A 24,807-nucleotide genomic window follows, 5' to 3' on the forward strand; every position below is an offset into this window, starting at 1 on the left:
CATTTACATACTTATCTTAACATTAAATTTTTCTTGTTTATCTGGCAGATTATTTTCCGACAATACTTCGCTAACCTTTTACATTATTCTTTTTCAACAATTATCGGGATGCTTTATTCTTTTAAGGTTTAGCGATTCCTAACTGGGTTGTGGGGTCTCCCCCCCTTTTCGTCGGTGCGGACTTACTTTTTCCGCTTGGGAAGCGCAAGTGTGCGCGAGTTTTTCTATGGTGCTTTTCTTTCGTCGGTGAGTTGGTTTTTCTTCTATTTTTAAGTTACTAAGGTGAATGGTGAGGAAACCTTCGTCTTAACTAAACATAAGCCCCAAACAAAATATAATGAAAGCAAAATAAAAGTAAAATAAAAATAAAGCTCAGACTTGGTTCCTTACACCATGCAGACTAGAGTTTTCATAGATAGGAGTGAGTTAACCCAACCATTTGTTAAGTCAGCAAATTTTTTTAAGCTTCTGCAATTCAAAATACAGAGTAATAATGAATGCTATCCACTGTGGTAAATATATTGGTTTGAATATATCTTTCTCAAATAGTATACTTGATACAGTATACTACAATTTTGCTCTGTATATTCAGAAACATCAGACTAATGTATTTGTTATAGTAAAAGTATAAGTAAAATGTTTCAAACATATTTTAATATTTTTCTGTTAATTTTAATGGTTGAATACATGTCTAAGCAAGCATCAAGCTATTTGGTATGGAACACAAATTTAATTGGAATTTCATTTTACATGGTATCTACTGACATACAACCTCTACTTAAATCTATATTGTATATTTAGAATTTAACATTTAATTCTGAAATATGAAAATTTTTTATGTTGATTTCAAAATTACTTTAAATATTTTATTTGAATGCTGTTTGATTTACAACTCTCATTTTATTTCTGAAAAAATAATTTTAAAATAATGAAATTATTTAACTATTTATTATATATATAACAACACAGACATCACTACCCAATACACTAGTATTATCAAATGATCTACTGGATTATTTTTAGGGCTATATTAGAGCTATTTAATAATTTGAAACAAAGCAATTTGGCTACAGGTAAATGGTTAAGGCTCCATCTGATGATAAATGTATTTATAATTATTAAAGTTATCATGAGATGGTGCCTTAATCATTTATCTCTAACCAAATTGCTTTGTATCTTATTATTGATTAGCCTTAATATAGCTCAATAAATAATACAGCAGATCATTTGGTAATATTTGTTATATATTTATTTTGATGACTCAATTTGATTTTAATATTTTAATAACTTATAGTTTTGTTTCTATTTTGATATCCTATACAGTATATATCTGATGTTCTTTCATTATCAAATTAAAGATTCCTTTTTGTTTTTATAAAAAACTAGCAGATGAGCCCGGTGTTGCTTGGGCAAAAAGTAAGATAGCAAAGATTATGATTATTAGATAATAGCCAATCTTACCCATTTTCACCGGGTTCCCCCTATCTTGAGGCTAATTAGAGAATTTTTAGATGAGTCTAAAAATATGTTCGATTTCTCACAAAAAACTACATCTAAAAAAATACAGTAGAAGCAGAGTTCTTCAGTGTAAGCCTTAATCCTCTCCTTCTCCCCACAGAGGGAAATTTCAAAAAATCCCTTCTTAGTATGCATTCTCATGATGTATCACAACTGTGTACCAAATTTCAACTTTCAACTCCTAACCATTTGGGCTGAATGCTTATTATTATTATCAATTCATCTTTTTTATCTTATAATCTTCATCAATTGAATTGTTCTTTATCTTATAATACAATTGTATTATAAGATAAAGAACATTTTCATCTGTATCTGTTGGCCATCCTTGGGTTATATAAGCCTATTAAAGAACAGAATACCAAATCAAATACAGAACTGAAATTGAATTTTTAAATGACTGAAGATCAGGCATGTGCTCTATGCAGAGAATTTATATCATAAAAATAAGTGAAAAAACATTACATAATTAATAAGATCATATTGATTAGTACACTTGAGAGCATACATGAAGTGATTTTACTATAGTTTGAACCATGCTCTCCATGCCATTGGCAGATTGTCTGATTCCATGAAGTTGACAGCAGTTTGTTAGATGAATGTTTAATATTACATTTTTGGTGTTTGTTTAAGTGGTTTGATGTATTGGTGTGTTTTTAGATATGTAATATTTTACATCATTGATTAAATTCTAGATCTGTTATGTAATTATAAATTTCAGAAAACAATACTTTAATAAATTCAGTATGTGTATGTTAAATTTATTAACATGTCTAGTTTTATAAAATACTAGCAGATAAGCCCGGCGTTGCTTGGGCAAAAAGTAACTATAGCAAAGATTAAGATTATTATATTACAGCCAATCTTACCCGTTTTCACAGAATGCAAGAATTAGGTAACCTTGTTTCCAGACTAATTATAAAATTTTTATATGGGTCTAAAATTATGTTAGATTTAAAGCAAAAAACCATATCTGCACCTGTAAATCTTGCACGTTGCTTTCGCTTAACACTTCCATTCTTAACATTTCCATTGTTACTTAACACTTCCATTGTTGAAGCCTTAATCATGTCACTTTCCCCGTGCGGGAGGGGGGAATTTCAAAAAATTCTTTGCTAGTGTGCATTCTCGTGACATACCCTAAAGCTGGATGCACACATGCGGTGTGGCAAGGAAAAGCGGCAGGATGACGTCACTTTTTCTTGCCACAGAAGTCAATTTTGTGCCGCTTTTCTCATGCCGCAAAAGTTGGTTGAATTTTATCTTTTGCAGCAACCGCCGCCAAGGCGCATTTCTATCAGCCAATAACAGTTCGTCTGATAGTCACGTGAGAAAATATAATCACGTGGTGTTTTAATGGTGAAAAGTTCGGCGCGGTTAACCGAGATAACTAACATCAGAATAAAGAGAAAAGGATAATAAATTTAACACAAATTCTACACAAATAATCATATATAATTTAATTCGAAGAACAAAACAACCGAATCTTACTCAAAATAGTATTCTTTATTGAGGAATAAGCGTATTTTGTACACAAGTTCTTTATCAATCCAAGAAAATATCTCCAATCCAAAATCTTCGTTCGAATCTTTGACAAAATCTTCTAACTAAATAAAGCAAGCCGTATGAAACAAAATTTGTAAACATGTGGATAGTGACAATATCAGTATTGTTCGCCATCATGAATACTGAACGCATATGACAAAATGTAAGCGAATTGCTGCCACGCAGCGAAGATGCATTTGCAACACCACTTTTCTTTGCCACGCCGCATGTGTGCATCCGGCTTAACTGTGTACCAAATTTCAAGTTTCAACTCCTAACCATGCTGAAATGCTCACAATGAAATGCTCGTATACACGTGTGCCATCTATCGTAGGATAAATGTACTACACCAGAAACCTTCGTGGGAGTGTATTAAAAAACTTCCCAAAGTTTCATGGCAATCATACTATGCCAGAAACCTTCATGGGAGTATATTAAACAACTTACCAAAGTTTCATGACAATCGGATAAATGGTGTAGTAATGCATGAAGGACAGACGGACTGACAGACAGACATTCATTTTAATATATATAGATTAATTTATTTGAAAAAATAAATTATTAAATTCTAGTATAAAATATATTACTATGAAAAATTATTTACCTTTATTAATTCTTACCTTAGAAGTTTCTTCTTCTGTTTCAGCATTTTCTGTTATATTTGTTTCTAATGTCAAATTTACATTTCTACTGTCTATTAAATTATCTATAGAATCTACACATTTTTCTACAGCTGTTTCTGTGGGTGAATTAACATTTTCTTGAAATGCCACTAATGTACATGATGATTCTCTACGAATATTAGCAGATTCTTCAATTTTTCCCAATTGGTTTAACTGGCGTATACTTTCTGTTTTAGAAACATCACTAGGAGGAGATAATGCACTTTCTGTCTTAGATATTTCACTTGGAGCAGGTGATTGCCGTCCTGCAGTTGATGAATCTAGGGTGAGAAGCATTTCTGTTGAAGCAGAAGAATCCTTATGAAGAGGAAATCCACTTTTATAAGTATCATCTGATCTAGAAGGAGAATCTAAATGAGAGGCAGATGAAGAAGGTCGGGACAATGAATCAGATTTTACTGTAGATGACCAAGGTGTTATTGAATTATGACCACCATCTGACAGGGAAGGTATATAAATCCTTGGTGTTATTGAGGCTAGTTTAACTTGTGAAGGTTGAAATACACCAGTAACTACATCATCTTCAGTACAAGATAAATTGTCGATTCTACTTCCTTCTCTTTTGTGAGTATTTGAGGAAATTTCTAACTGCTGATTGGCATTCATTTCTTCTGATATAACTTCTTTTATATTTGAAACAGGAATTGGAGGGGGTTCCCTTCGTAAAGGTAAAGGCACCATAGGTGGTGGAATATATTCAGAAGGCAATATACAAGTCTTTGGAGAATTTGAATTGTCTAATGTGCACTTCATATTACAATAATCAGATTCTCTTAATCCTTTTAATTCAACATAATCTATAGTCTCTTTTTGAGAGGTTTCAATATTTACTTTTGACTGATATGTAGTTTGTATTGCTTGTTTATTTTCATCAATTTTGCTATTTTGACTAGATAAAAGAGAATCACAACTTACATGGTTATTTTCATTTACATTTTGGAAAGCTGATCTAGAATATGTTTCTCTAAATTCTTCTGGGGTTATTTCTTCAATTTTCTTTGTTGGTTGAGGTTTCTGTTTAGAAGACCATCTTCCTTTCAGAGAAAATTTTAGTAGAAAACTTTTTTTTTTCACATTAGAAGTACTATTAGTTGTTTCTACTTCAGAATTCAATTTATCTACAGCTTCATTATGAAATATCTGTTCAATGTCTCGTTTATTGTCTAATTCTTCAGCAACAGATGCTGAGGAACATTCTATAACATCTTTATCTACACAGTTTTCTGCTTTGTTTATTAATTTGTTATTCAATTCCAATTTTTCATTTCTTTTAATCTTATTATGTGTTAAATTTACTTTCTGTGTACCTTTAATCAGATCAGGTTCTGAAAAGTGTTGTGTTTCACAACTGTTATTCTGTAATCCATCTTGTGAATGTATTTTCAAATTTGTAATAGCAAATGCACTTTCTGATTTATTTTGTACTGGGTCTGAAGGAGGGACTGGATCATCAGATGAACTATTCTTTCCTTTTTGACTGCTTACAATGTTATGAAATGGTTGAGTTTGAGTCTCATATTGAGAACTTGAAGGCATTAATTTATTATCCTGCTCTAAAGCAACAAATGATGCTATGTTTTTTGCAGAGGAATTAAACTTGCATTTTTTCAAATTATCAATTACTTCACTCTTATTTTCATTAGTCACAAATTCAATATCTTTATTGCAATTACTTATTGGCATACTTTGAAAATTTTTTTGAGAATATGATGTAGAATGTAATTTACAATCAGAACTTGAATGCATTGAACTTGATGAACTATTACCACTTTCCCATTTTACTTCTTTACAACTATTTTTGGAATGCTTAGTTTTTTTCTTTTTCTGTATCCAATCTTCACTTTCACTGCTTGATGGCTCTAAAACTTCTAAAACAGAGCACGTTTTACCTTCCTGTCGTAATTCAGGATTTCTATCAAAAAATAGTCTAAGATTAATATCCCACCTTAATGCCGATGAAACATTTGAAAGCGTTGTGGGAGGAACAGCCTGGGCAGAAACTGTATGGTGTCTATAGGACTTAGTAGAGCTATCTACACTTTTATGACACTCTGCAGAATATTGTGGTACATGAGTAGTTTCAATAACAGTTTTAAAATCTTTCTGATTTGAATCTTTACAGGAATTAATAACATTATTATGTTCAGCTGAGCTCTCAGAATTTAGTAAAACTTCACTGGATGTATTATCTGATTCATGTTTTACATCTTTGTCAGAAAGTGAAGAAAATTTGTTAAATAATTTAAAACTAGATTTGGATGATCCTAAATCAGATAATGAAATTGAAGGATTTGGCAGTTCTTCTTCACTTGGAAGACTCTCTTCTGACAGAGATGTTTCTGATGATGACATTATTCTCATTTCAGATCCGTAATGTGATTCTGAAGCTTTACACATGATCTGTGAAAATTTATACCTAAATAAAAATTATATTAATAAAATACTGTATTATATATTTTATATCTTAAAAAACAAAATATATTATTTTACTTTTTACTACACTAACTTCTTTTGCTGTTACCTTATTATATCCAAAGCACTTCGATCTTCAATTTTCTTAATTTGTTTTCTTCTAACTTTTCTCCAATTTTCTTCAATTAAATGCAATTTATCTTTATCGTCTGGTGCTACTTCAGATAACCATTGACTATATTCTTCCAACCATGCTTCCGTTAAATACTGTTTATTTTCTCTCCCCGAAAGCCTATATAAAGCAGCACATTCATCATATACTTGCTTAGCTGGAAATCAAAATATATCCATTTAATTAACATGATATATTTTGATTTCATTTATTTCAGAATTCAAAAGAAATCATTTGATAAAATTCTAAATTGTTGAAAAATAATTTTTAAAACTATATTAATGAAATAAAATTCAACTCAAATTAATAAATAAAAACCATCACTAGTGAATTTTCCAGTATGCCTGATTCTAAAGCCTTGTCATATAAACAATCTTGCAAGATCAACCAAGATCCTACAATAATAAAACAATACATTATATCTTTGACTACTAATTACGTGTCTTCCACGTTTCTAACACATTATAGACTATTAGAAACTTGAACTAAGCATATCATATTAAATTTTAACTGTTGTTTACACTTACACATTCATCTTTCTTATACTGTAAGGTCTCTTTTTATGCAGATTATTTTTATGCGATTTTGAAGTTGTGCGGTTTGTATTTCATCCAAAAATTTCTTGGACAAACATACATATAGGCTTTTTTAGGACGCCCGCGTATAGACAGTCTCCAAAAATCGTGGAACGCTCTAAGCTCACTCCACTTGTTCCACTGACATATAACCAATATGGATGTAAAGGACAGCTAGATCTACCTTAATCGCTTTAGTTCTTAGCAATTTTTGATATAAATGTAATTAAACATAAAAAATACTTAAAACTGAAAAAACGAAAGAAATGCCTTAATTTTGAAGAAAAAGCTTCAAAGTTTAACTTCCTTTGTCTCATCCTTCTGTGAAATTTAACACTGATGAGTCATTGTTTACACATCTGGATGACCTTGAACATAGCTGGAGTTGGATTTCCCAGGGCATTCTCATACATGTCGCGGGAGGACAAGGGTTTAGAGTGAACAATAGCTGGCCGTATATTTTAAAATATTTTAAAAAAATTTGGAGACTTAAAAAACATTCCAAAAATTCAAAAAAAATTTCAAAAATGGCCTTAAGGACCTTGTTTTATGTAACGCTATGTAACCTGCCCAAGTTAACTTGGGCGAGGAACTAAAGGGGTAAATAATAATTAACTCTTTACATCCAGATGTCAGTGATTTGTTTTTAGAGTGAGCTTTTGCAATTCGGGGATTCCCCTTGTACATGATACCATCGACAAGTCGCTATTACATCATTCTGAGTTTCGCATTGAAAGGTATAAACTGTAATTGTTTTGAAATTAAATTTTATATGAATTTCTTTCAGACATTCGAAGTACAGTGGTGCCTCGTATAACATACTTAATCCGTTCCAGGTGCACGTCCGTTATACGAAACGCATTTTCCCATAAAAATACATGTTAAAACATATAATTCGTTCCACAGCATAAAAATAACCATACCATAAAAAAATGAAAATGGAGCAGTCACCAATTATGCCGGGTAGTCAGATGTTGTGAGGAGGTGGAGGAACACTTTTTTCACACATTCATACAGATACAGACTTTTTACATATTGCAGCAGGTCTCTTTATTGTTTTTTAATCAGAGTCAGATTTAGGAGAGGCTACCGGAGCTTGCGGGGTCAACTCCTCTTGTTCCATCCTTTGTTTTTTGGCAGCTTGCTTCTTGAAAAATATGTCCAAGGTGGTCTGTTTCTCTCTTCTTCAACACCTGTTGGAAATGACGGGCAAGGGTGTCATTGTAGAGATCATTTTTGTTGGCCTCAGCTCTGTTTGTATAATGAGTGTTGGTAAACTTCTGAACCTCTCCCCATTTGACAAGGAAGTTTTTGTCAACTTTCACTCCTTCTAATGATGTCTTGCTTTGTTTCAATTGAAATCACCTTTCTGTTTTTTTAGAAGCCATGATTTGCACAACACTTGAATAAATGTAAATATCCTGCACTGAGGTGATGTACGTAATAAACAAGGGAGCAAGCCGAATCCCAACGGAAGCTCTGTACTTCAAATATACTAATAATAGGCTATATTTTAATTATACTAATACTGTATATTATAAAAATAGCAGATTGTCATTGGCAACAGCAAAAAAGTGGAAACATCATTCACACTTGTTCGCCTCATGTAACTGCCGAACGGAAAGTCCATTGTTCGCAACCAGTCCGTTGCTCGAGTCACGTAACGGCCAAACAGAAAGTCCGTTGCTCGAGTCACGTAACGGCCAAACAGAAAGTCCGTTGCTCGAGTCACGTAACGGCCAAACAGAAAGTCCGTTGTTCGCAGCGTCTGTTATTCGAGGCGTACGTTATACGAGGCACCACTGTAATTTATTAAGCAGCCTATTTCTTTTAATTTCTGCAAACTTTTTTATGCGGTTTTAAGTTAATTTTAACTCGTTGTTTTGGTTTTATGCGATTTTAGAAAATTACGGAACGTATCCCTACTTTTTCAAGGCAAGTAAAGTCTTTTTTTATGCGAATTTTTTATATACGCTTTTCTGTAGAACGTATCCACCGCATAAAACGAGACCTTAAAGTATTTAACTCAAGCTAGGGCTCTAAGATAAATGAACTGAAGGTCACTTGTGGCTATTCCGTGAATTATTCTGATTTCAGGAATTTTAAGTGCCCTCTTATAATTACATCCACATTAAAAGAGGTTCCAAACCATCATGTGCTGGAAAATTGGTAATCAATCTGTATTGACTTTATAAATTGATCTATTATTTTGAGAAATTTTTAAAAATAGAATTAAAATGATATAAGTTTTGAGATGACCAAAAATACTTATATCCAAATAAAAGAATCATAAGTTATATTCAAATTCTCAGTGTGTTATCAGCATCTGTCAGTACCTCTGTTCAAATGCTCAGGCAACTTCTTGCAGCAAACTGCAAGCATCTTTTTCAGTGCTCAACACATCAGCAAATAATATGGTAGATGATAATATAAGGCTTACAAGAACTCTATTTTATATTGATCATTTTGAATTTATCTGTCGTTGAATGTACCCTGAATAAATTAATATCAGATTAGTATATTAATAGAATATTTTAATATACCAGTATATTTACCAACACACCACAATTTTTTTAGTTGCTAAAGTGCAATATTAGGATTGATTTTGCTATGTAAAACTCCTACAGAAATTTTAAAAATCTTCATCCTTTTCTCTTTTTGAAATATTCATTTTGCATTAAGCAGTTCTCATTAAGTAAGTTCAAACATAAAGTCCACACCATTTGCCATTTTTATTGTTTTTCTTTCCTGGTATACTAGTAGTCAACATTTGTATTTTCATAAAAATGCCAACATTTGCATCACCCATGGCAGCATCCCACTGGATTGATGCCGAGATTTTGAATATGCACATAGACTACTATCGAAAAATTATGTTGTTTTGGAGAAATCACAGAATTATATTTTCACAATAACATCAGATGAAATAATTGGTAATAGTTATTATAGCTTAAATTATAGCAATTACAATATGAATCTATTGAATTCCATAACTGTGAATCTATTTGTTAGAATAGATGTATCAAATGATCACAGATATGTAAGTGCAAAATGCTAACAAAGTATTCAAAACACTTATTATTTCTTTTTTGAAGGAAAATGTTAAATAATAGAATTTTACTAAATATTACAATAAAATTAATACATAGCAATTATTTAAAGTTTTGCAATTTTGAACATGACTGCTTTTTATAATTTAAACACACAGTAAAATCTGGGTTAGACATTTTATTTGACAGTCCTGGCAAAGCCTTATACAACCTAATGTTTTGTTTCATTTATTCATTTTTCACTTATTTTTTCCTTTGATATGTTTAATTTATCAGTTCCAATAACATACAAAAATTCACTTATACGTTTTCTTGATTTTTGCTTTTTACCAGGTTGAAACAAAATTCTTTCAATAAACTGGATATGTTTATGTTTCTTATCCTCCAATTTATGATTGCTGTCTTTCATAAAGTACCCTTCAACAATAAAAAATGTAATTGGTCATAAGGGAATGGGTATTGTTCTTCACTGTAGGAACAGTAAAACAATTACAAGCAATTATACAGTTTTTCAGTGTAGGAAGTTTAACTTATAATCACATGTGATAGTGGCAATTTTCCACACCTACCACAATGGCATTTTCACCAAATTGACTTACTTAGCTGTGATACCCTTGATCTGCATGCTAATCATCCCTGTAAAAATTCTGGTCAAAAAATTTTTTCTGCTTATCACAAACTATCAAAAACCACCAAGTAAACTGCAACCTAAATGTGTAACCAACCATATACCATTTTTCTTTATTGTCACACAATCACATGAATAAGGCAGCAATCTTCTTTGATGTCAGGGAGATTTCTCATGATTGCCAGAATAAATGATTGACGCTAAACAATTGCCAGATTACATCAGGTTATAATAATGTTATTATTTAATAATTAAATATCAAATAACTGTGTATATATATTTGTATATATACCATGGTAAGCATGATGTCATGAAGGTTTTTCAACCATGTGTAATGTAATGACATGGTGGTCTGCAAGTCTCTACAACACTAAACCTCCATAAGATAGCCTGGGATGATATGATCTTCAACTATTTAAATGTTTTCTTGGCTTTATTTCATACCTGAAAATATAAAAAATCATTTTCTGGTCCTTCTGAGAAATACCTCAGCTCTCCAATCATTTATTTCCAGCTGAACTTGTTTCACACTAGCCCACACTATCACAAAGTTTAAAATGTTCTCTATGGGAGCTTGAATCAAGAACACTAGCCTGTAAACAAAACAATAACTAAACTAAACTCATGAACTGAATAACTTAAGACAGCGATTCCCAACCTGGGGTATGCGATAGGTTGTTTAGGGGTACAGAAAAAAGTTATTATGACAGAAAAAATAATATATAATGTATCCCAAATTAATAGTATTAAAAAATTATTAGGTAAAAAATGTTCCTTGCAACAATCACAAACTTTATTATACATTTCAAAATGCAAAAATAGAAATAAAAACTTATGCTGCCAATTGTACAATGCAACAGATCAATAAATGTTGAACAGTCGGTCAATGATAGTGGGGATACCATTATGTATGATTAGTGATTATGCTACAGACTTTTGATGGTGGGATGTGTTACCATTATTATTATTAACTCTCAACAATATCCCCACGTGTTGTTTGAAAAAAGTATTTTTTATTTATGTTAGCAAAGAAAAGGATATAGCTAGTTTCTCCAGATTTTCTCTACAAGTGATAATTTGTTTCATTATTTATTCAGTATTTTTATTAACTTTTTATTGACAAGACTACGTCTTGTTTATAAAATCATACTGCCTGCTGTGTTACCAGCTTAGAGATACGAAGGAGTACATGTCAAAAGTTGCAATTTGGCACAAAGTATTAGGTGCCCAAATCATGCATGCATAAAAAAAGACCAGACTTGTAGGTACTCGGGGAACCAAGAACCGAGTCAAAATAAAATTCAAAATGGCGACACTCTCTACAAACAGGCAGTGAGAGATTTGCGCATGCGTTGTCGTTGGGAAGTTGGAAATGCAATGGAATACGCTAATGAAAAAAGATTGAAAACCGCTGACTTAAGACATTAAAATTTAGCATGTGCAGAGAAGACACATCACAGGAACTTTTCAGAAGCATCAAATTTGAGAAACAGCAATTATGTGCAGCATAATCATATGTGAAAAACCAGCAGAAAAATTGCTGCCTTATACATACAATTGTATAAATAAATAACTGCTTGTGTTCATGGATTAAAAGAGTTGTAGGAATATAAAACTAATCTAACAGCCCAATACTACAAACTCTGAAATTTCAAATTGTCAATGAAGTTCATTTGCTTGTAATTTAAATTTTAAATTAGAAATCACTTAACTGTTGATAATGGAGTCAAAAGCAATAACCCTACATTACTGCAAAAGATATCTCTTTGTAAACATCAGAAAATCCAGCAAAAATGTAACATTTAATAAGATAGATGTTTTCAACAATTTTAAATTGCCATCTTTAGGTTAAAGAATACAAAAGCATAAGATTCAACTAATGTCATTTAAAACAAACATGTCCAATTTCTATTGGATAGAGTATTTATATTGTGACTGATGTTATCTTGCTCAGTAATGGCTTATAAATAGGGTCAAAAATGATCTTCATATAGCAATCTCCAGGCATGGGAGAAGATATCCATCTCCCAGTAATTAATGGCCAGATCTATAGAAGCAGCTTTATAAGTATCCATCCTTTCCAGATGTTCTAACCTCCAACTGCTCACACTTAAAAAATCTGGAAAGGATGAAGATTTATAAAGATGTTCTATGGATCTGGCCATTAATCAGGCATGAGAGGCAGATACTTTTCCCACACCTGAAGATCATTTCTGATCTTATTTATAAACCATTACCGAATGAAATGGCATCAGTCTCTATGTAAATTCTCTAGCCAATAGAAATCACACACATTTTTAATTACATAAACTGATGTTAACAATTAATTATAGAATTAAAATTCCTCAAGTAATCAGATCACAGAATAAATTGGTCTTCTTATTATTGTAATACCAATGGCAAAGCATAGCACTAGTTTTTGGTACTCAAGCTGTCATTTGCTATCATATGAGCTCATAAGGATCATATCTGAAGAGTATTTGAATATCTGGAACAAGTTCTTGGAAACAATGAGAACTTTTAGCTATCAAAAAATTCTTTGACATATGTAAAAGTAATTTTACTATAAAAAAATAAATGTCACTGTGTGACACTTATCTGGTATAATTTATAAATTTAAAAAAAAAAGACAATTCATATCAAATGTTGGCACTGCCCAAAATATAAAACATTAAAACTTTTATTATATTGACTTTCTCTTTTAGGCTACTCAGTCATTTCAATAATCGTTCCAAAATGCTGAAAGTCCTGTGTATAACAAATAAAAGTCTCTTTTCTATCCTCTATTCAACTCATTTGTTGAGTGCAGGATTTCGATAATTGTGTCAATGTTTTTACACTATTATTGAAATGGCTGAGTAGTCAAAGAAAAATTCACACAATGAAAGTTTTAATGTATTTTGTCAGCATTTTATATGGATTGTCTTTTTAAAATTTATATTTAAAATTTTCTAAGAGTGACATCTGCATTCAAAAGTGAGTAATTATTTATTAAATTACAATTTTATGATTTGAAAACTAAAACATTTGAATTCATTTCACTGTTTCAAAAAATACTTCCAATCTCCCTCAATTATTCTCCACCCCTTTAACTGAATAAACTGATTCAACTTAATAGATTTAAACAGATAAGTTTGTCAAGGAAACAAACTCATCTGTCTTATCATTCTTTCAAACAATTACACAATTATTCACACTTGATATGAATATTTACTATTTGATATTTAGCCAATATTTACAAATTCTAAATTATTAACAGACTATAAATAGAATACAAGCTATATTTTAATAACTCAAATATCATCATATACAGTAGGCTACTTATAGGACAGGAAAGGTGTATACTATAAAATATTAACTCAAAATAAAAATTAAAAAATCCTTTTTTTTGGTGTTAAATAAACAATATTTTTAATAATTCAAACATTTTCCAATACTGTATATTGTTGACTATCTGTGTGCAGATTATCCTATTTGTGGATTATCTATGCATAAATTAAATGGTATAACAAGTACGGTAAGTGCAGTTGAGTCTTGAATAATATGGCGTTACTTATTTGTATGTGTATACTGTATTTTTTTTACATTAAATAAGTTTTTTAAAGAAAACATTTTGAATCATTTTCTTATCAATAAATCATTAAATTGCAAAATTAATGACATTTTATGATGATATCTAGCTGACAACTTTCATTTTCAGTTACTAATACAAGAAATTCATAGTGAAATGTGAGGTGCTATTTCTGAATTTTCTGTTTACATCAAAAGTTTATTCAACTCTAAACTTATTAATTTTAAAAAATCAATTAATTAGCTTTCATTAAAACAAACTTGTGGATTATCCATGTTTCTGCATTATCTGTTTCTCTGTTAACTGTGATTAACCTGAATAATCAGGAGTACAGTAGAGCATCGATTATCCGACCGCCGATTAACCGTCACATCGGTTAACTGACCATTCTAGCCGGCAAATTCAAATGTCCGCTAGTGATGTGGCACTACAATATTTGGCTATGTCTTGGCTACTTTAATAGTATTTTTATGTGTTTTAGCTGGCAACATGACTCAACCATGAAAGGGAGCCAGTATTTAAACAAGGCTTAATTTTCTAATTTTTAATGATACAATAGCGATGATTATTATTTTTAAAAAATTTTTGCTAGGCTTAACATCGATGAAAATTCAATGCGAAGTAGGTTAATAGCGATATACTAATATATTAATTACATGAGATATATTAATATACTATACTAATACAGTAAATCCCCCTATAAGACTGGTTCCTATAATTACGATTCCTATAATACGGCGAAAAAATTGTGGCGGTATCCGTACACAACGGTAAAAAAACTCCTATAATTACGTAAAACGTCATCGGGCAGCCGAACTATTTTCCCACTGTCCAGCGCCACGCTACGGACAGTTTAGGCGGGTAAATTGAGTTTAGTTTCGACTGTACATATAATTATATATAAATTAGGTACTGTACATATAATTATATATTAATTATATATAAATTAGGTACTGTATATATAATTATATATTAACTTAATTTATTGTAACTTTATTATAATTATATATATACTTTCCGCCGTCTAGCGCCACGCTACGGAGAGTTTAGGCGAACTATCGTCTGTACAGTATGTAAATTAGGTACCGTAAATCTAATACAGTACTGTAATTTTATACATTTCTTGTGAAAGAAACATTTCTTATTCAACGGCAATAAAAATTATTTATATTAATGATGTCTCCAAAGTTCAGCAAAGTTTTCACAGAAAAATAACATCAGAAATCGCGGCCGCGGTTTGCTGAGCTGTTCCGCGACAAAAACAAGCTTGAGCAACAGCGATGTCAAATGGTGCACACTCGGTAAGTAATCCTACAATTTTTTATTTATAGCGTAGTTTATACGGATTATTTCCAAAAAATATATATTATTTTGGAAATGTTGAGTCGGATTAGTCCAGAATCTATTAATTTTATGGAAGAAAACCTTTCAAACAGTCGTAGTCAGTAAACTTCACACGTGTCAGGCTGTGATTCCTACAAAATCGGATTCATAAAGAACGGAACGTATCTACTGTCTTATAGGGGGATCTACTGTAATGTATTTTTTCATATTTTTTCAGTTATCTGTTTTTTCAGTTATCCGACCAACCCCACTCCCCAATTGAGTCGGATAATCGATGCTCTGCTATATACTGTATGTGAAAATATCATCTTCAAGAACAACAACAAATGAACTAAATTAAACTTTTACATTTTAAATATGTTCCAATTCCCATATTCTAGTTCATTTATTGTTGTTCTTAAAGATGGCATTTTGGACTATAAAAAATATTTGAATTATTGTTTAGTTAACATAAAATATCTGAATTTTTCTTCATTTTGAGTCTATAATATTTGTTGCTTTTAAAAAACATATTTCATTTTTTATATGCAAAGAAAATAATAATAAACTTACTGTTGAATGTCTCCTTCTAAAAATAAATGCTCAGCTGCTAATACAAAACAGGTTTCCATTGCTACAAGGTAATCTGCACAAATTTCTTGTCCATTGCACATTGCCAAGTTGTATGGTTTAAAACCAAGTTCATTTTTTGCCAATAAATCACCTCCATGTAATATTAGGCACTATCAATATAAAATTAAATTTTCAGTTATATTTATAATATATATAATATTAGTTATTAGGTTACTAAATTAAATATAATATTAATATTAAATTATAATGAGTTATTTACTGATTTTATTACTTTAAATACAATACAATCTATCTAAAATGGAACATAACAATACTTGTACAGATTTAGAGAGATGTTTTTATTAATGTAGAAGAAAAAAGTTGAGAAAATAGTATAACTCATATTTACAAGTACTAAAAAGTATGTGCTTTATGTTTAAAACATATGTTGAAAACACTGAAATAGGTATGTGACACACACAAGAAAAATTCTATATAAAAACCCAATCAATATCCATGGAATTTGTTAATTATCTTATTTCCTAAAATATATCACTTGATACTCAGCATCTAAGTCATTAACTATAGTAGTTATTTGATGATAACTCTTATATGGCCTAACCCACTTTGTGTGTCTTAGTGAACACAAACAATTTTGAAATACTCAGTTATAGTATTGTATATTTAAGGTATACGTAATGACCAATGGAGAGAATTTAACCACTCTGTATTGGATAGCATTCAAAAAGTCTCATCGCATTTGGTGTTTCTCTTGACAATATGTTTTCATGAATACAACTGTTTTGGTCTTATCTACCTTCAATACCACAACTCCAGTTTCTGTTATTCCAAGCACATCTCCAAAAAGCTATAACATTAAGTTTAGGTACACCTCAGAAAATTCAGAGAAGTCTTTCAATGAAAATATTCTTCGTGGTCATCATTCAAATTAAAGTAAAACTCTCAATATCAGTGGTATACATTCAGACATCAAATTGGGAGAGGGTGGTGTATACACAGGACTGAATTGCAGCAATTCCCAATAAAATTAGGAGGAGAAAGATGTCCCAAAAAGTTACAATCTTTAAGCTCACAACAGTGATTAGCATTTTGTACTTTATATATCCACTTGGGCTTCCTAACATATACAGCTTTAAATGCAGAAGTAACACACATCGCTAACACTATCATTTTCAAATTGACATAATGAAACAAGCTGCAGATCATTAAGCATATCTCCAAATGCTCAATTTACAGAGAATAGCAAACTTTTATTTTCTGTTATTTAAAACTATCTTTCAAACACAGCTTCTTTAAATTTTTAAACAATGAACCACATCCAATTAAGAGTTTTTATCTCAATGTAGTATCTATCAATGAAGTCACAGTACAAATATGGACCTCATTGATATTATATTAATATAAAAACTGAAAATCAGAGATCATGATAAAAGATTACAAAAATTTAAAACATACATTTTTAAAGAAATAAAATTTATATTAAAATATTAGAACAACAGAAATTAACTTCCTGTCTGTCACATTTGGTCAATTTACCATGTCATGCATATTTTGAATTGCCATTTCTTAACAGAAAATTGTAATCATATCTACTTTTCAGTATCTTCATTTTTTTTCATTCTTGATGATGGCTTTAATTCCTAACATATTAAAAACCTTTAAAATATGTAGCAATCTATTTCTCTTATGTCTGCTGCAATGTATTACTAATTAAAAACCTAGTAGCAAAATTCAAATGCAAAAAATGTGAAAAGACAATCTATTTATCATGCATAGAGGTCTTTTGTACAACATATGTAATGAAACATAATAATAAATGCATAATAAAAGAGAAAAATCTTTGCATAATATGAAAAAACAGATAAATTATTTTTATACTGTGGTTTTTTTTTATTTTTCCTTAAAAACTATAATGATGTATGTATGATTTTAATAAGACCCTCCCTTCCAGACACATTTAAGTTTTAGATATAACCATCCAACAGTTACCCATGGCACCACCTAGGGACATATTCAATGGCCACTGGCCAACACCAACATGGTGCTCAGACAAATGTTTCATTACCCAGCATGGTGTGTGTGTGTGTGTGTACTGTACAGTGGTACCTCAGGATACGAAATTAATCCGTTCCGAAACTGAGATCGTATCATGAAAATGTCGTAAGGTGAATCATTTTTCCCCATACGATTACACGTAAAACCAAATAATTCGTTCCAACGCGAAAANTTAATCCGTTCCGAAACTGAGATCGTATCATGAAAATGTCGTAAGGTGGATCATCTTTTCCCATACGATTACATGTAAAACCAAATAATTCGTTCCAACGCGAAAAACATACTCAAATTAAAGCCAAGTAATACATTAAAAAAAATAACTGTAGTAAGAAAAACAAATGAAAATTGCGAACTAATGTAATGTCGTATGGTGAGTTTTTGTTCATATCGTGGAGCAAAAATATGTTTGAATTTCATGTCTTATCCTGAAAATTTCGTATGCTGGGGCGTTCGTAACCTGAGGTACCACTGTATATACATATATAAACATTTCATTCCAAGAACCCAATGTATTAATACATCGGTTCTTGGAATGTTTATATGCTTATATTATTTTGGCAACTCCTTTATAAAAAAATCTGAAATTCTGTACACTACTTAAGAAAACAATTATCAAAGGTAATATTCAAAATTACTTTAACACATTTGGGTGGAGAAATCAACTCTCAAAAATCTGTAACTCTAATTCTTGTATATACAGTAGAGCGTCGATTTTCCGAAAGTCAATCATCTGAAAGAATTCCAGTCGACAAATTTAAATTTACGCCAGTGCTGTGGCGCTTCAATCTTTGGCTATGTCTTGGGCTACTCAAATATTTTACGTTTTTGATACTAAATTAACATCTGAAGTATATTTTTTTATTGTTTTTATATTTTTCAATATATTTATTTTGTTTGTTCAAAATAAAAAAATAATTTTTAACGATACAATAGTCTTTGTTAGGCTTAACATCGACGAAAATTCAACGCGAAGCAACACGCAACGGAGAAAAATTTCAACATCGGATACGTTAAACTATTTTTTCGTACATAAATCGATTATCCAAAATATCAGTTATACGAACAACCCCAGTCCCCAATTAATTCGGAAAATCGACGCTCTACTGTATATATATAGTCAGTCAGTGACTTTTTTACTTTGCACAGACTCACTGCCTTGACTCTAATAATATTGTCTTTAGTTATAAAAATTTAACAGTAAACAGAAATACATAATAAAACTTTTTTTTTAATCAAATCTTACTATATATTTTTTCTTACAGCTTGTGCTTCCAGTTATGTTTTGTATACTATTAAATTCACAAGTATTTTCAATAAATTATTTTCCTCAGGCAAATAAAAAGAACACTTGTTTGAAAAATTCTTACAAATTAGATTTTTAAATTTCTGAATTAACATCTTTTAAAATTTTGTATTTTCAAGTTTGGAGTCTGGATATTCTGGTCATGAATAATTTCTAACGACAGATTAATTAATTAAACACTAAGATGACTTCAGAAGTCAAGGATATATTACATATCTGTCTATAATGCAATCACAAATACTTATGAATGTTATGTAGCTGCTACCACTAAAACATTTGCTACAATATCAGAATGACATTAAATAAAATAACAAATTAGAACCAATTTTGATAATTCTGCGGAATGATTTAGAGACTCATTTTAGATAAATAAGTATTTGCAACATCCCTGTACAAACTCTGATTTAATTTTTTTTATGAGAAATGATACACATATTTAACAATGACAATTGTTACCAATTCACATTTTCTATTCCTAGTCATTGGATTGCTCTGATCAAAAACAAATTAAAATTATTTAATAAATACTGCATGCCAATTTTTATTATATTTTGTTTATTTTTATTAATTTTTTATGTATAATCATTCCTGTAAACTCATTAGACTTAACAAATCAAGAAATATTTTTATTGTTAAAATTGTATGACGCTAGTAATATTGAAAAGTATTTGTGAAAGGCTTTTTAATATTTTAAATAACTTATTTTTTCTGTAATTTCATATGAGTTATATAATTTATCACTTTTAAAATTTAAATCCTTCAAAATTTATGACTGGAGTGTATCCAGATTCCAAACTTGTAAAAACAAATTTCTAAAATTTTAAATTTCATTCTACATCTGTAATGTATAAGAATTTTTCAATTATTCCGTTTTTATTCACCAAATGAAATTTAATTTATCAAAAGTATCTCTGAATTTTCATTAATTTCTGTTTACTATCAAATCTTAATACCAAAAGTTTGGTACAGACAAGTGTAAATCATTTCATATAGAAAATGGAATCCTGTAGAAAGATGAAATTGCATTTGGAAGTAACAACAACATAAAATCCATAGATGAGGAGAGGTCTATAAATATTTAGGATTCGAATAGGACAACCTTACAGAAAATTACAAATAAAACATATTAACAAAGGAATAACAACAAATTACACTCATTAATAAATTTATGAATATATAAATTACTTACTTTTACACATTCTATATGACCATACTTTGCTGCAAGATGTAAAGATGAGTTTCCACCAGAATCTCGTCTATTAATGTCAATATTATTTTCTTCCATATAGTCAGATAACCAATAGCATAATTTTTCCTTAAAATGTTATATAATATATAAGTTTCCAAAATAAATTGTTTTATAAATAAGTCATTAAATCCTACAATTATTTACAATATTGTGAGATCTGCAATTTTTACACAGTTGTCAAAAAAAATTTTGTAAACAACTCCAATGGAAAAAACCCATTCTTGGTGAGAATTATATTGGAGGTCACCGTTTGTTTTCTCAATTAGGTGGGAAAGTTGACACTTGATTGATCGGAATGCACCGTTAGTGTCAACAGAAGTAGATCATGTGACTCCTTTCCCACGAAGACTGTATAAAAGCTCAAGCCCCCAGAAGCACAGGGCGATCCAAAGGAAGTTATACTTGTTAATGTGTGCATTTTGTCTCCATACATAAAACACAGCAACTGAAAGCCTGACCACAACTTCGAACTTCCATAGCCATACTACAGTTCCTGTGCTGACTACGATTCCTATGGCCCATTCAATGAACGCATATTAGTCATATCCTCATAGAGGTATTTGTATTTTAGAGCTTTGTGAACTCTCTCTCTCAGAATAGCCATTAGAACGGTTAAGAGCGGCCCTTGTATAGTGAATTCCTATTTAACCGCATTTAAATTTAATATTATTATCACCTCATGTAACCTAGCTTAATTATTCAATAAATGCTTTGCTATTTTGTTTAACCTGTCATCTATCATTGAAAGGACGCTTACCAATTTACTGACGTACTCCCCACTCGATTTGCCCTCCTAACCATCCAACGACCGCGAGATCGGGTTTTACCAACCCGTGCAGATTAAGTGGTCATTAGGGATCATCCCCATGGCCCCCTGCTTATCTCACAATATGATTTAATAGCAATACTGTTATGAAATTTTAGTATAGTTTAATTATACTGATTTTATTTTATATGGATAATAAAATCAGTATTAAAAAATAATACAATTAAAAATAAAAATAATAAATTTAAAAAATGTTTAGTAACAATATACCATTATAAAAAGTTAATATTTATTTATCTTATCCCAACCTTTTCTCATTACATTTGAAATACAATCAAATCAATTATTAAGTTATTGGTTTATGTAAAGTAGATTCGTGGTCCCATGGATGAGGACAGGAATTTCAATGTCAATGAATGCAATTAATACAAAATATCAATTAATAGTAATATTAAGTATGCCATGGCCTCATGAATTCAATAACAATTACATTATATCATTTAAAACAGAGCACACTGCTTTCAGCTTTCCCAAAGTCACACAAGCCAAAGTGGCAATGAACAAACCAAAATTATGACCAGAGTTGCTTTATTTTTTAGCATTATTTTTAAACAACATATTCAACAAATAACTCTCACTTGAGACCTCTGATATTCATGACCTGTTGTTATAGAGAACTAGATAAGTTACTCCAACAATTGATTTTTAAAATCACATAATCTTTATTATGCCTCACTGGCTAAAACTTAAATTCTAGAACTGAGTGTGCACTTAACCAACCTGACATTATCATGACTCAGTTTTATACCCAGAAACTACTCAAGCATATGTACTGTACATATAATATGCATATGATAAGTGTTTTTAGCAACTTGTAGTGCTACAAGTGCCACAGTAGTGAGTTTTGAAATTAAATTTTTTTCCACAAATCTCTTCTGCATGCTCTGAACATTAGCATACAAAATTTGGTTAAATTTGGACTGCTACATCGCTCTCTAGACAGTGTTGAATAGTAAATTCTACAGTCTAGTCAAATTTATATCTCTGAATAATATATATGAAAAATAAAAATATTGATCTTTATTCAAATTATTAAGCACTTTTTAAAAATTAAATTAAATTCATAAAATATTAAATCATATTAGAAGTTATATATTTCTTACTAAAATAATATATGCTTACTCTTCCATATTTGGCAGCATAATGTAATAAAGACCTAGTCCCTTCTGGAGGTGCAACTTGAGTCACTCCTGATGTATGCTGAATTAACCATTGTGTCAATTCAAAATTGCCATGCTAAAAAGTTAATAAAAATAAATTCTTAAATTATTCTTTCAACTTAAAAATACCTGTAGTTTCAAAAAAACTGAAAAAATATAACTGATAATTGATTTTGTAAATATCATTTAGTTATAAAGTCTAAAGACTCAGGGACTGACTAAAATAGTCATCCTTCAGTTGCAAGCAGATAATATCTGTGAAACTAAAGTATCAGTGTAACCCATCTGTTACTTGTATGATTTGATGTGATCATTTTCTTTTATGCTGTGAAATTGTGTGTTAGTCAAAATAGTCACACAAGATTTCTCTCTATTGTCTATTTTTCCTTACACCAATAATGAAAATAATTTTGATTAGTTGTTCCATAACATAATCCCTATTTGGGCGAACTTGTCTTCAAATATTAAAAAATAGAAAGAACCATCAGACGAAAAAATTACGAATTATGACGGAAAAATATCGTCACCAGGGGGGAACCTTTTCAATCTACATTTTCCAGCACTCTCTTCTGTGGATAAAAGGACGAAACACCCCCGAGAAAGTACAGATGGTAACAAACAAGAAAGACGTTCGTATAACACTAGTTCTGATTCTAGAAAATCTTTGTGTTTTTAATTGGAAATCTTTTTGTGTTTTTTAAAAGAACTTTTTTAAAACTTTTTGGCGGCTAGTAGCCTAGAAAGGAAGGTCGGTCGCCAGAAATGTACTGTCTAGAACGCAAAAGGAAAAAAAATGGTGATCCTTATTTGGGCAAACTTGTCTTCAAATATTAAAAAACTAGCAGGTAGGCCCGGCGTTGCTCGGGCAAAAGTAACGATAGGGAAGATTAACATTATTACATTATAGTCAACCTTACTGTTTTCACAGAATGCAAGAATTGGGTCCCCCTGTTTCCAGACTGATTAGAGAATTTTTAGACGGGTCTAAAAATATGTTCGATTTCCCGCAAAAACGAAAAAACTGCATCTGCGTCTTGCACATTGCTTTCTCTTAACAATTCCATTGTTGACACTTCCATTGTTACTTAACACTTCCATCAACAATGGAAGTGTTAAACCTTAATCCTGTCCCTCTCCCTCATGGGGAGGAATTTCGAAAAATCCCTTCTTAGTGTGCGTTTTCGTGATGTACCCTAACTGTGTACCAAATTTCAACTTTCAACTCCTAACCGTTTGGGCCCTGCGCTTATTATTATTATTATTGTGTTTTGTGAGTTATACTCGGTTCACACCGGTGGCTGTGTACTATGCCGGACCAGAGTCAAGGCATAGCAACCAAAACAAAACTAAAATTAAATAAGTGTGTCAGTGTGTGTGTCTGTATTCAGGAATTTCCTAACAATGTGGCATATATTCAATATAGTGGCCTTCTGTAGTGTGATGTATGTATTTCTACTCAATTCTAATGTTCCCAGGCTTTTGTGTAGTGTGTGTGGTATCACACCTGTACAGGAGAGAACAACAGGTATAATAAGCACCCTATCCATCCTCCACAGATGCCTTATTTCCTGGGCGAGTTCTGTGTACTTGCTAATTTTTTCAGTGCATGTGTTTTGTACATTGTGAGTNGGAATCCTAAGTACTTGTAGAACTCGCCCTCTTCCATGGATTCAATAATGTCTCCATTTCCAAGTGCAAAATCTTCTTTCTTCAGGATTCCTTTTTTATGTGAAGTGTTTTGCATTTGTCTAAGCCAAACTAGATTTGTATGTCCTTAGTGTATGAGTGTGTAATTTGTAGGAGTTGATGAAGTTGTTTCTGTGTGGATGCATAAAGTTTTATGTCGTCCATGTACATGAGATGCGACAGCGTAAACTGTGTTGTTTTTTCATGTCTGATATTGTAGCCGTATTGTGTGTTGTTTAACATGTTGGATAATGGATTCAGGGCTAGGCAGAACCAAAGAGGACTCAAGGAATCTCCTTGAAAAATTCCTCGCCTAATGAATATTTTGTTTGTTTGTATGGAAGTGTTACTAACCCTGAGATGTAGTGTTGTTCTCCAGTGCTGCATATTGTTTTCAAAGAATGCAATGAGTGATGGATGTATTTTGTACATGTGTAGAATATGTAGCAGCCAACTGTGT

The 24,807-nt window shown here is 30.9% G+C and overlaps 1 protein-coding gene across 1 annotated transcript in view; it reads right to left on the reverse strand.

The window, feature by feature from the left end:
* The window catches only part of LOC111627095, an 88,015-nt gene that overhangs the window by 22,624 nt on the left and 40,584 nt on the right, over positions 1-24,807 (reverse strand). The window contains exons 7-13 of the mRNA XM_023370650.1: positions 22,624-22,737; positions 20,616-20,741; positions 16,048-16,217; positions 11,068-11,173; positions 6,716-6,722; positions 6,265-6,484; positions 3,681-6,159 (exon numbers count right to left, since the gene is read on the reverse strand). Of these exons, the coding sequence (XP_023226418.1) occupies positions 3,681-6,159; positions 6,265-6,484; positions 6,716-6,722; positions 11,068-11,173; positions 16,048-16,217; positions 20,616-20,741; positions 22,624-22,737 (3,222 nt within the window). The remainder of the gene's footprint in view (positions 1-3,680; positions 6,160-6,264; positions 6,485-6,715; positions 6,723-11,067; positions 11,174-16,047; positions 16,218-20,615; positions 20,742-22,623; positions 22,738-24,807) is intronic.

The sequence above is a fragment of the Centruroides sculpturatus genome, unplaced genomic scaffold (genome assembly GCF_000671375.1).
Source record: "Centruroides sculpturatus isolate CEXI.00-Female unplaced genomic scaffold, Cexi_2.0 scaffold334, whole genome shotgun sequence".
Lineage (NCBI taxonomy): Eukaryota > Metazoa > Arthropoda > Arachnida > Scorpiones > Buthidae > Centruroides > Centruroides sculpturatus.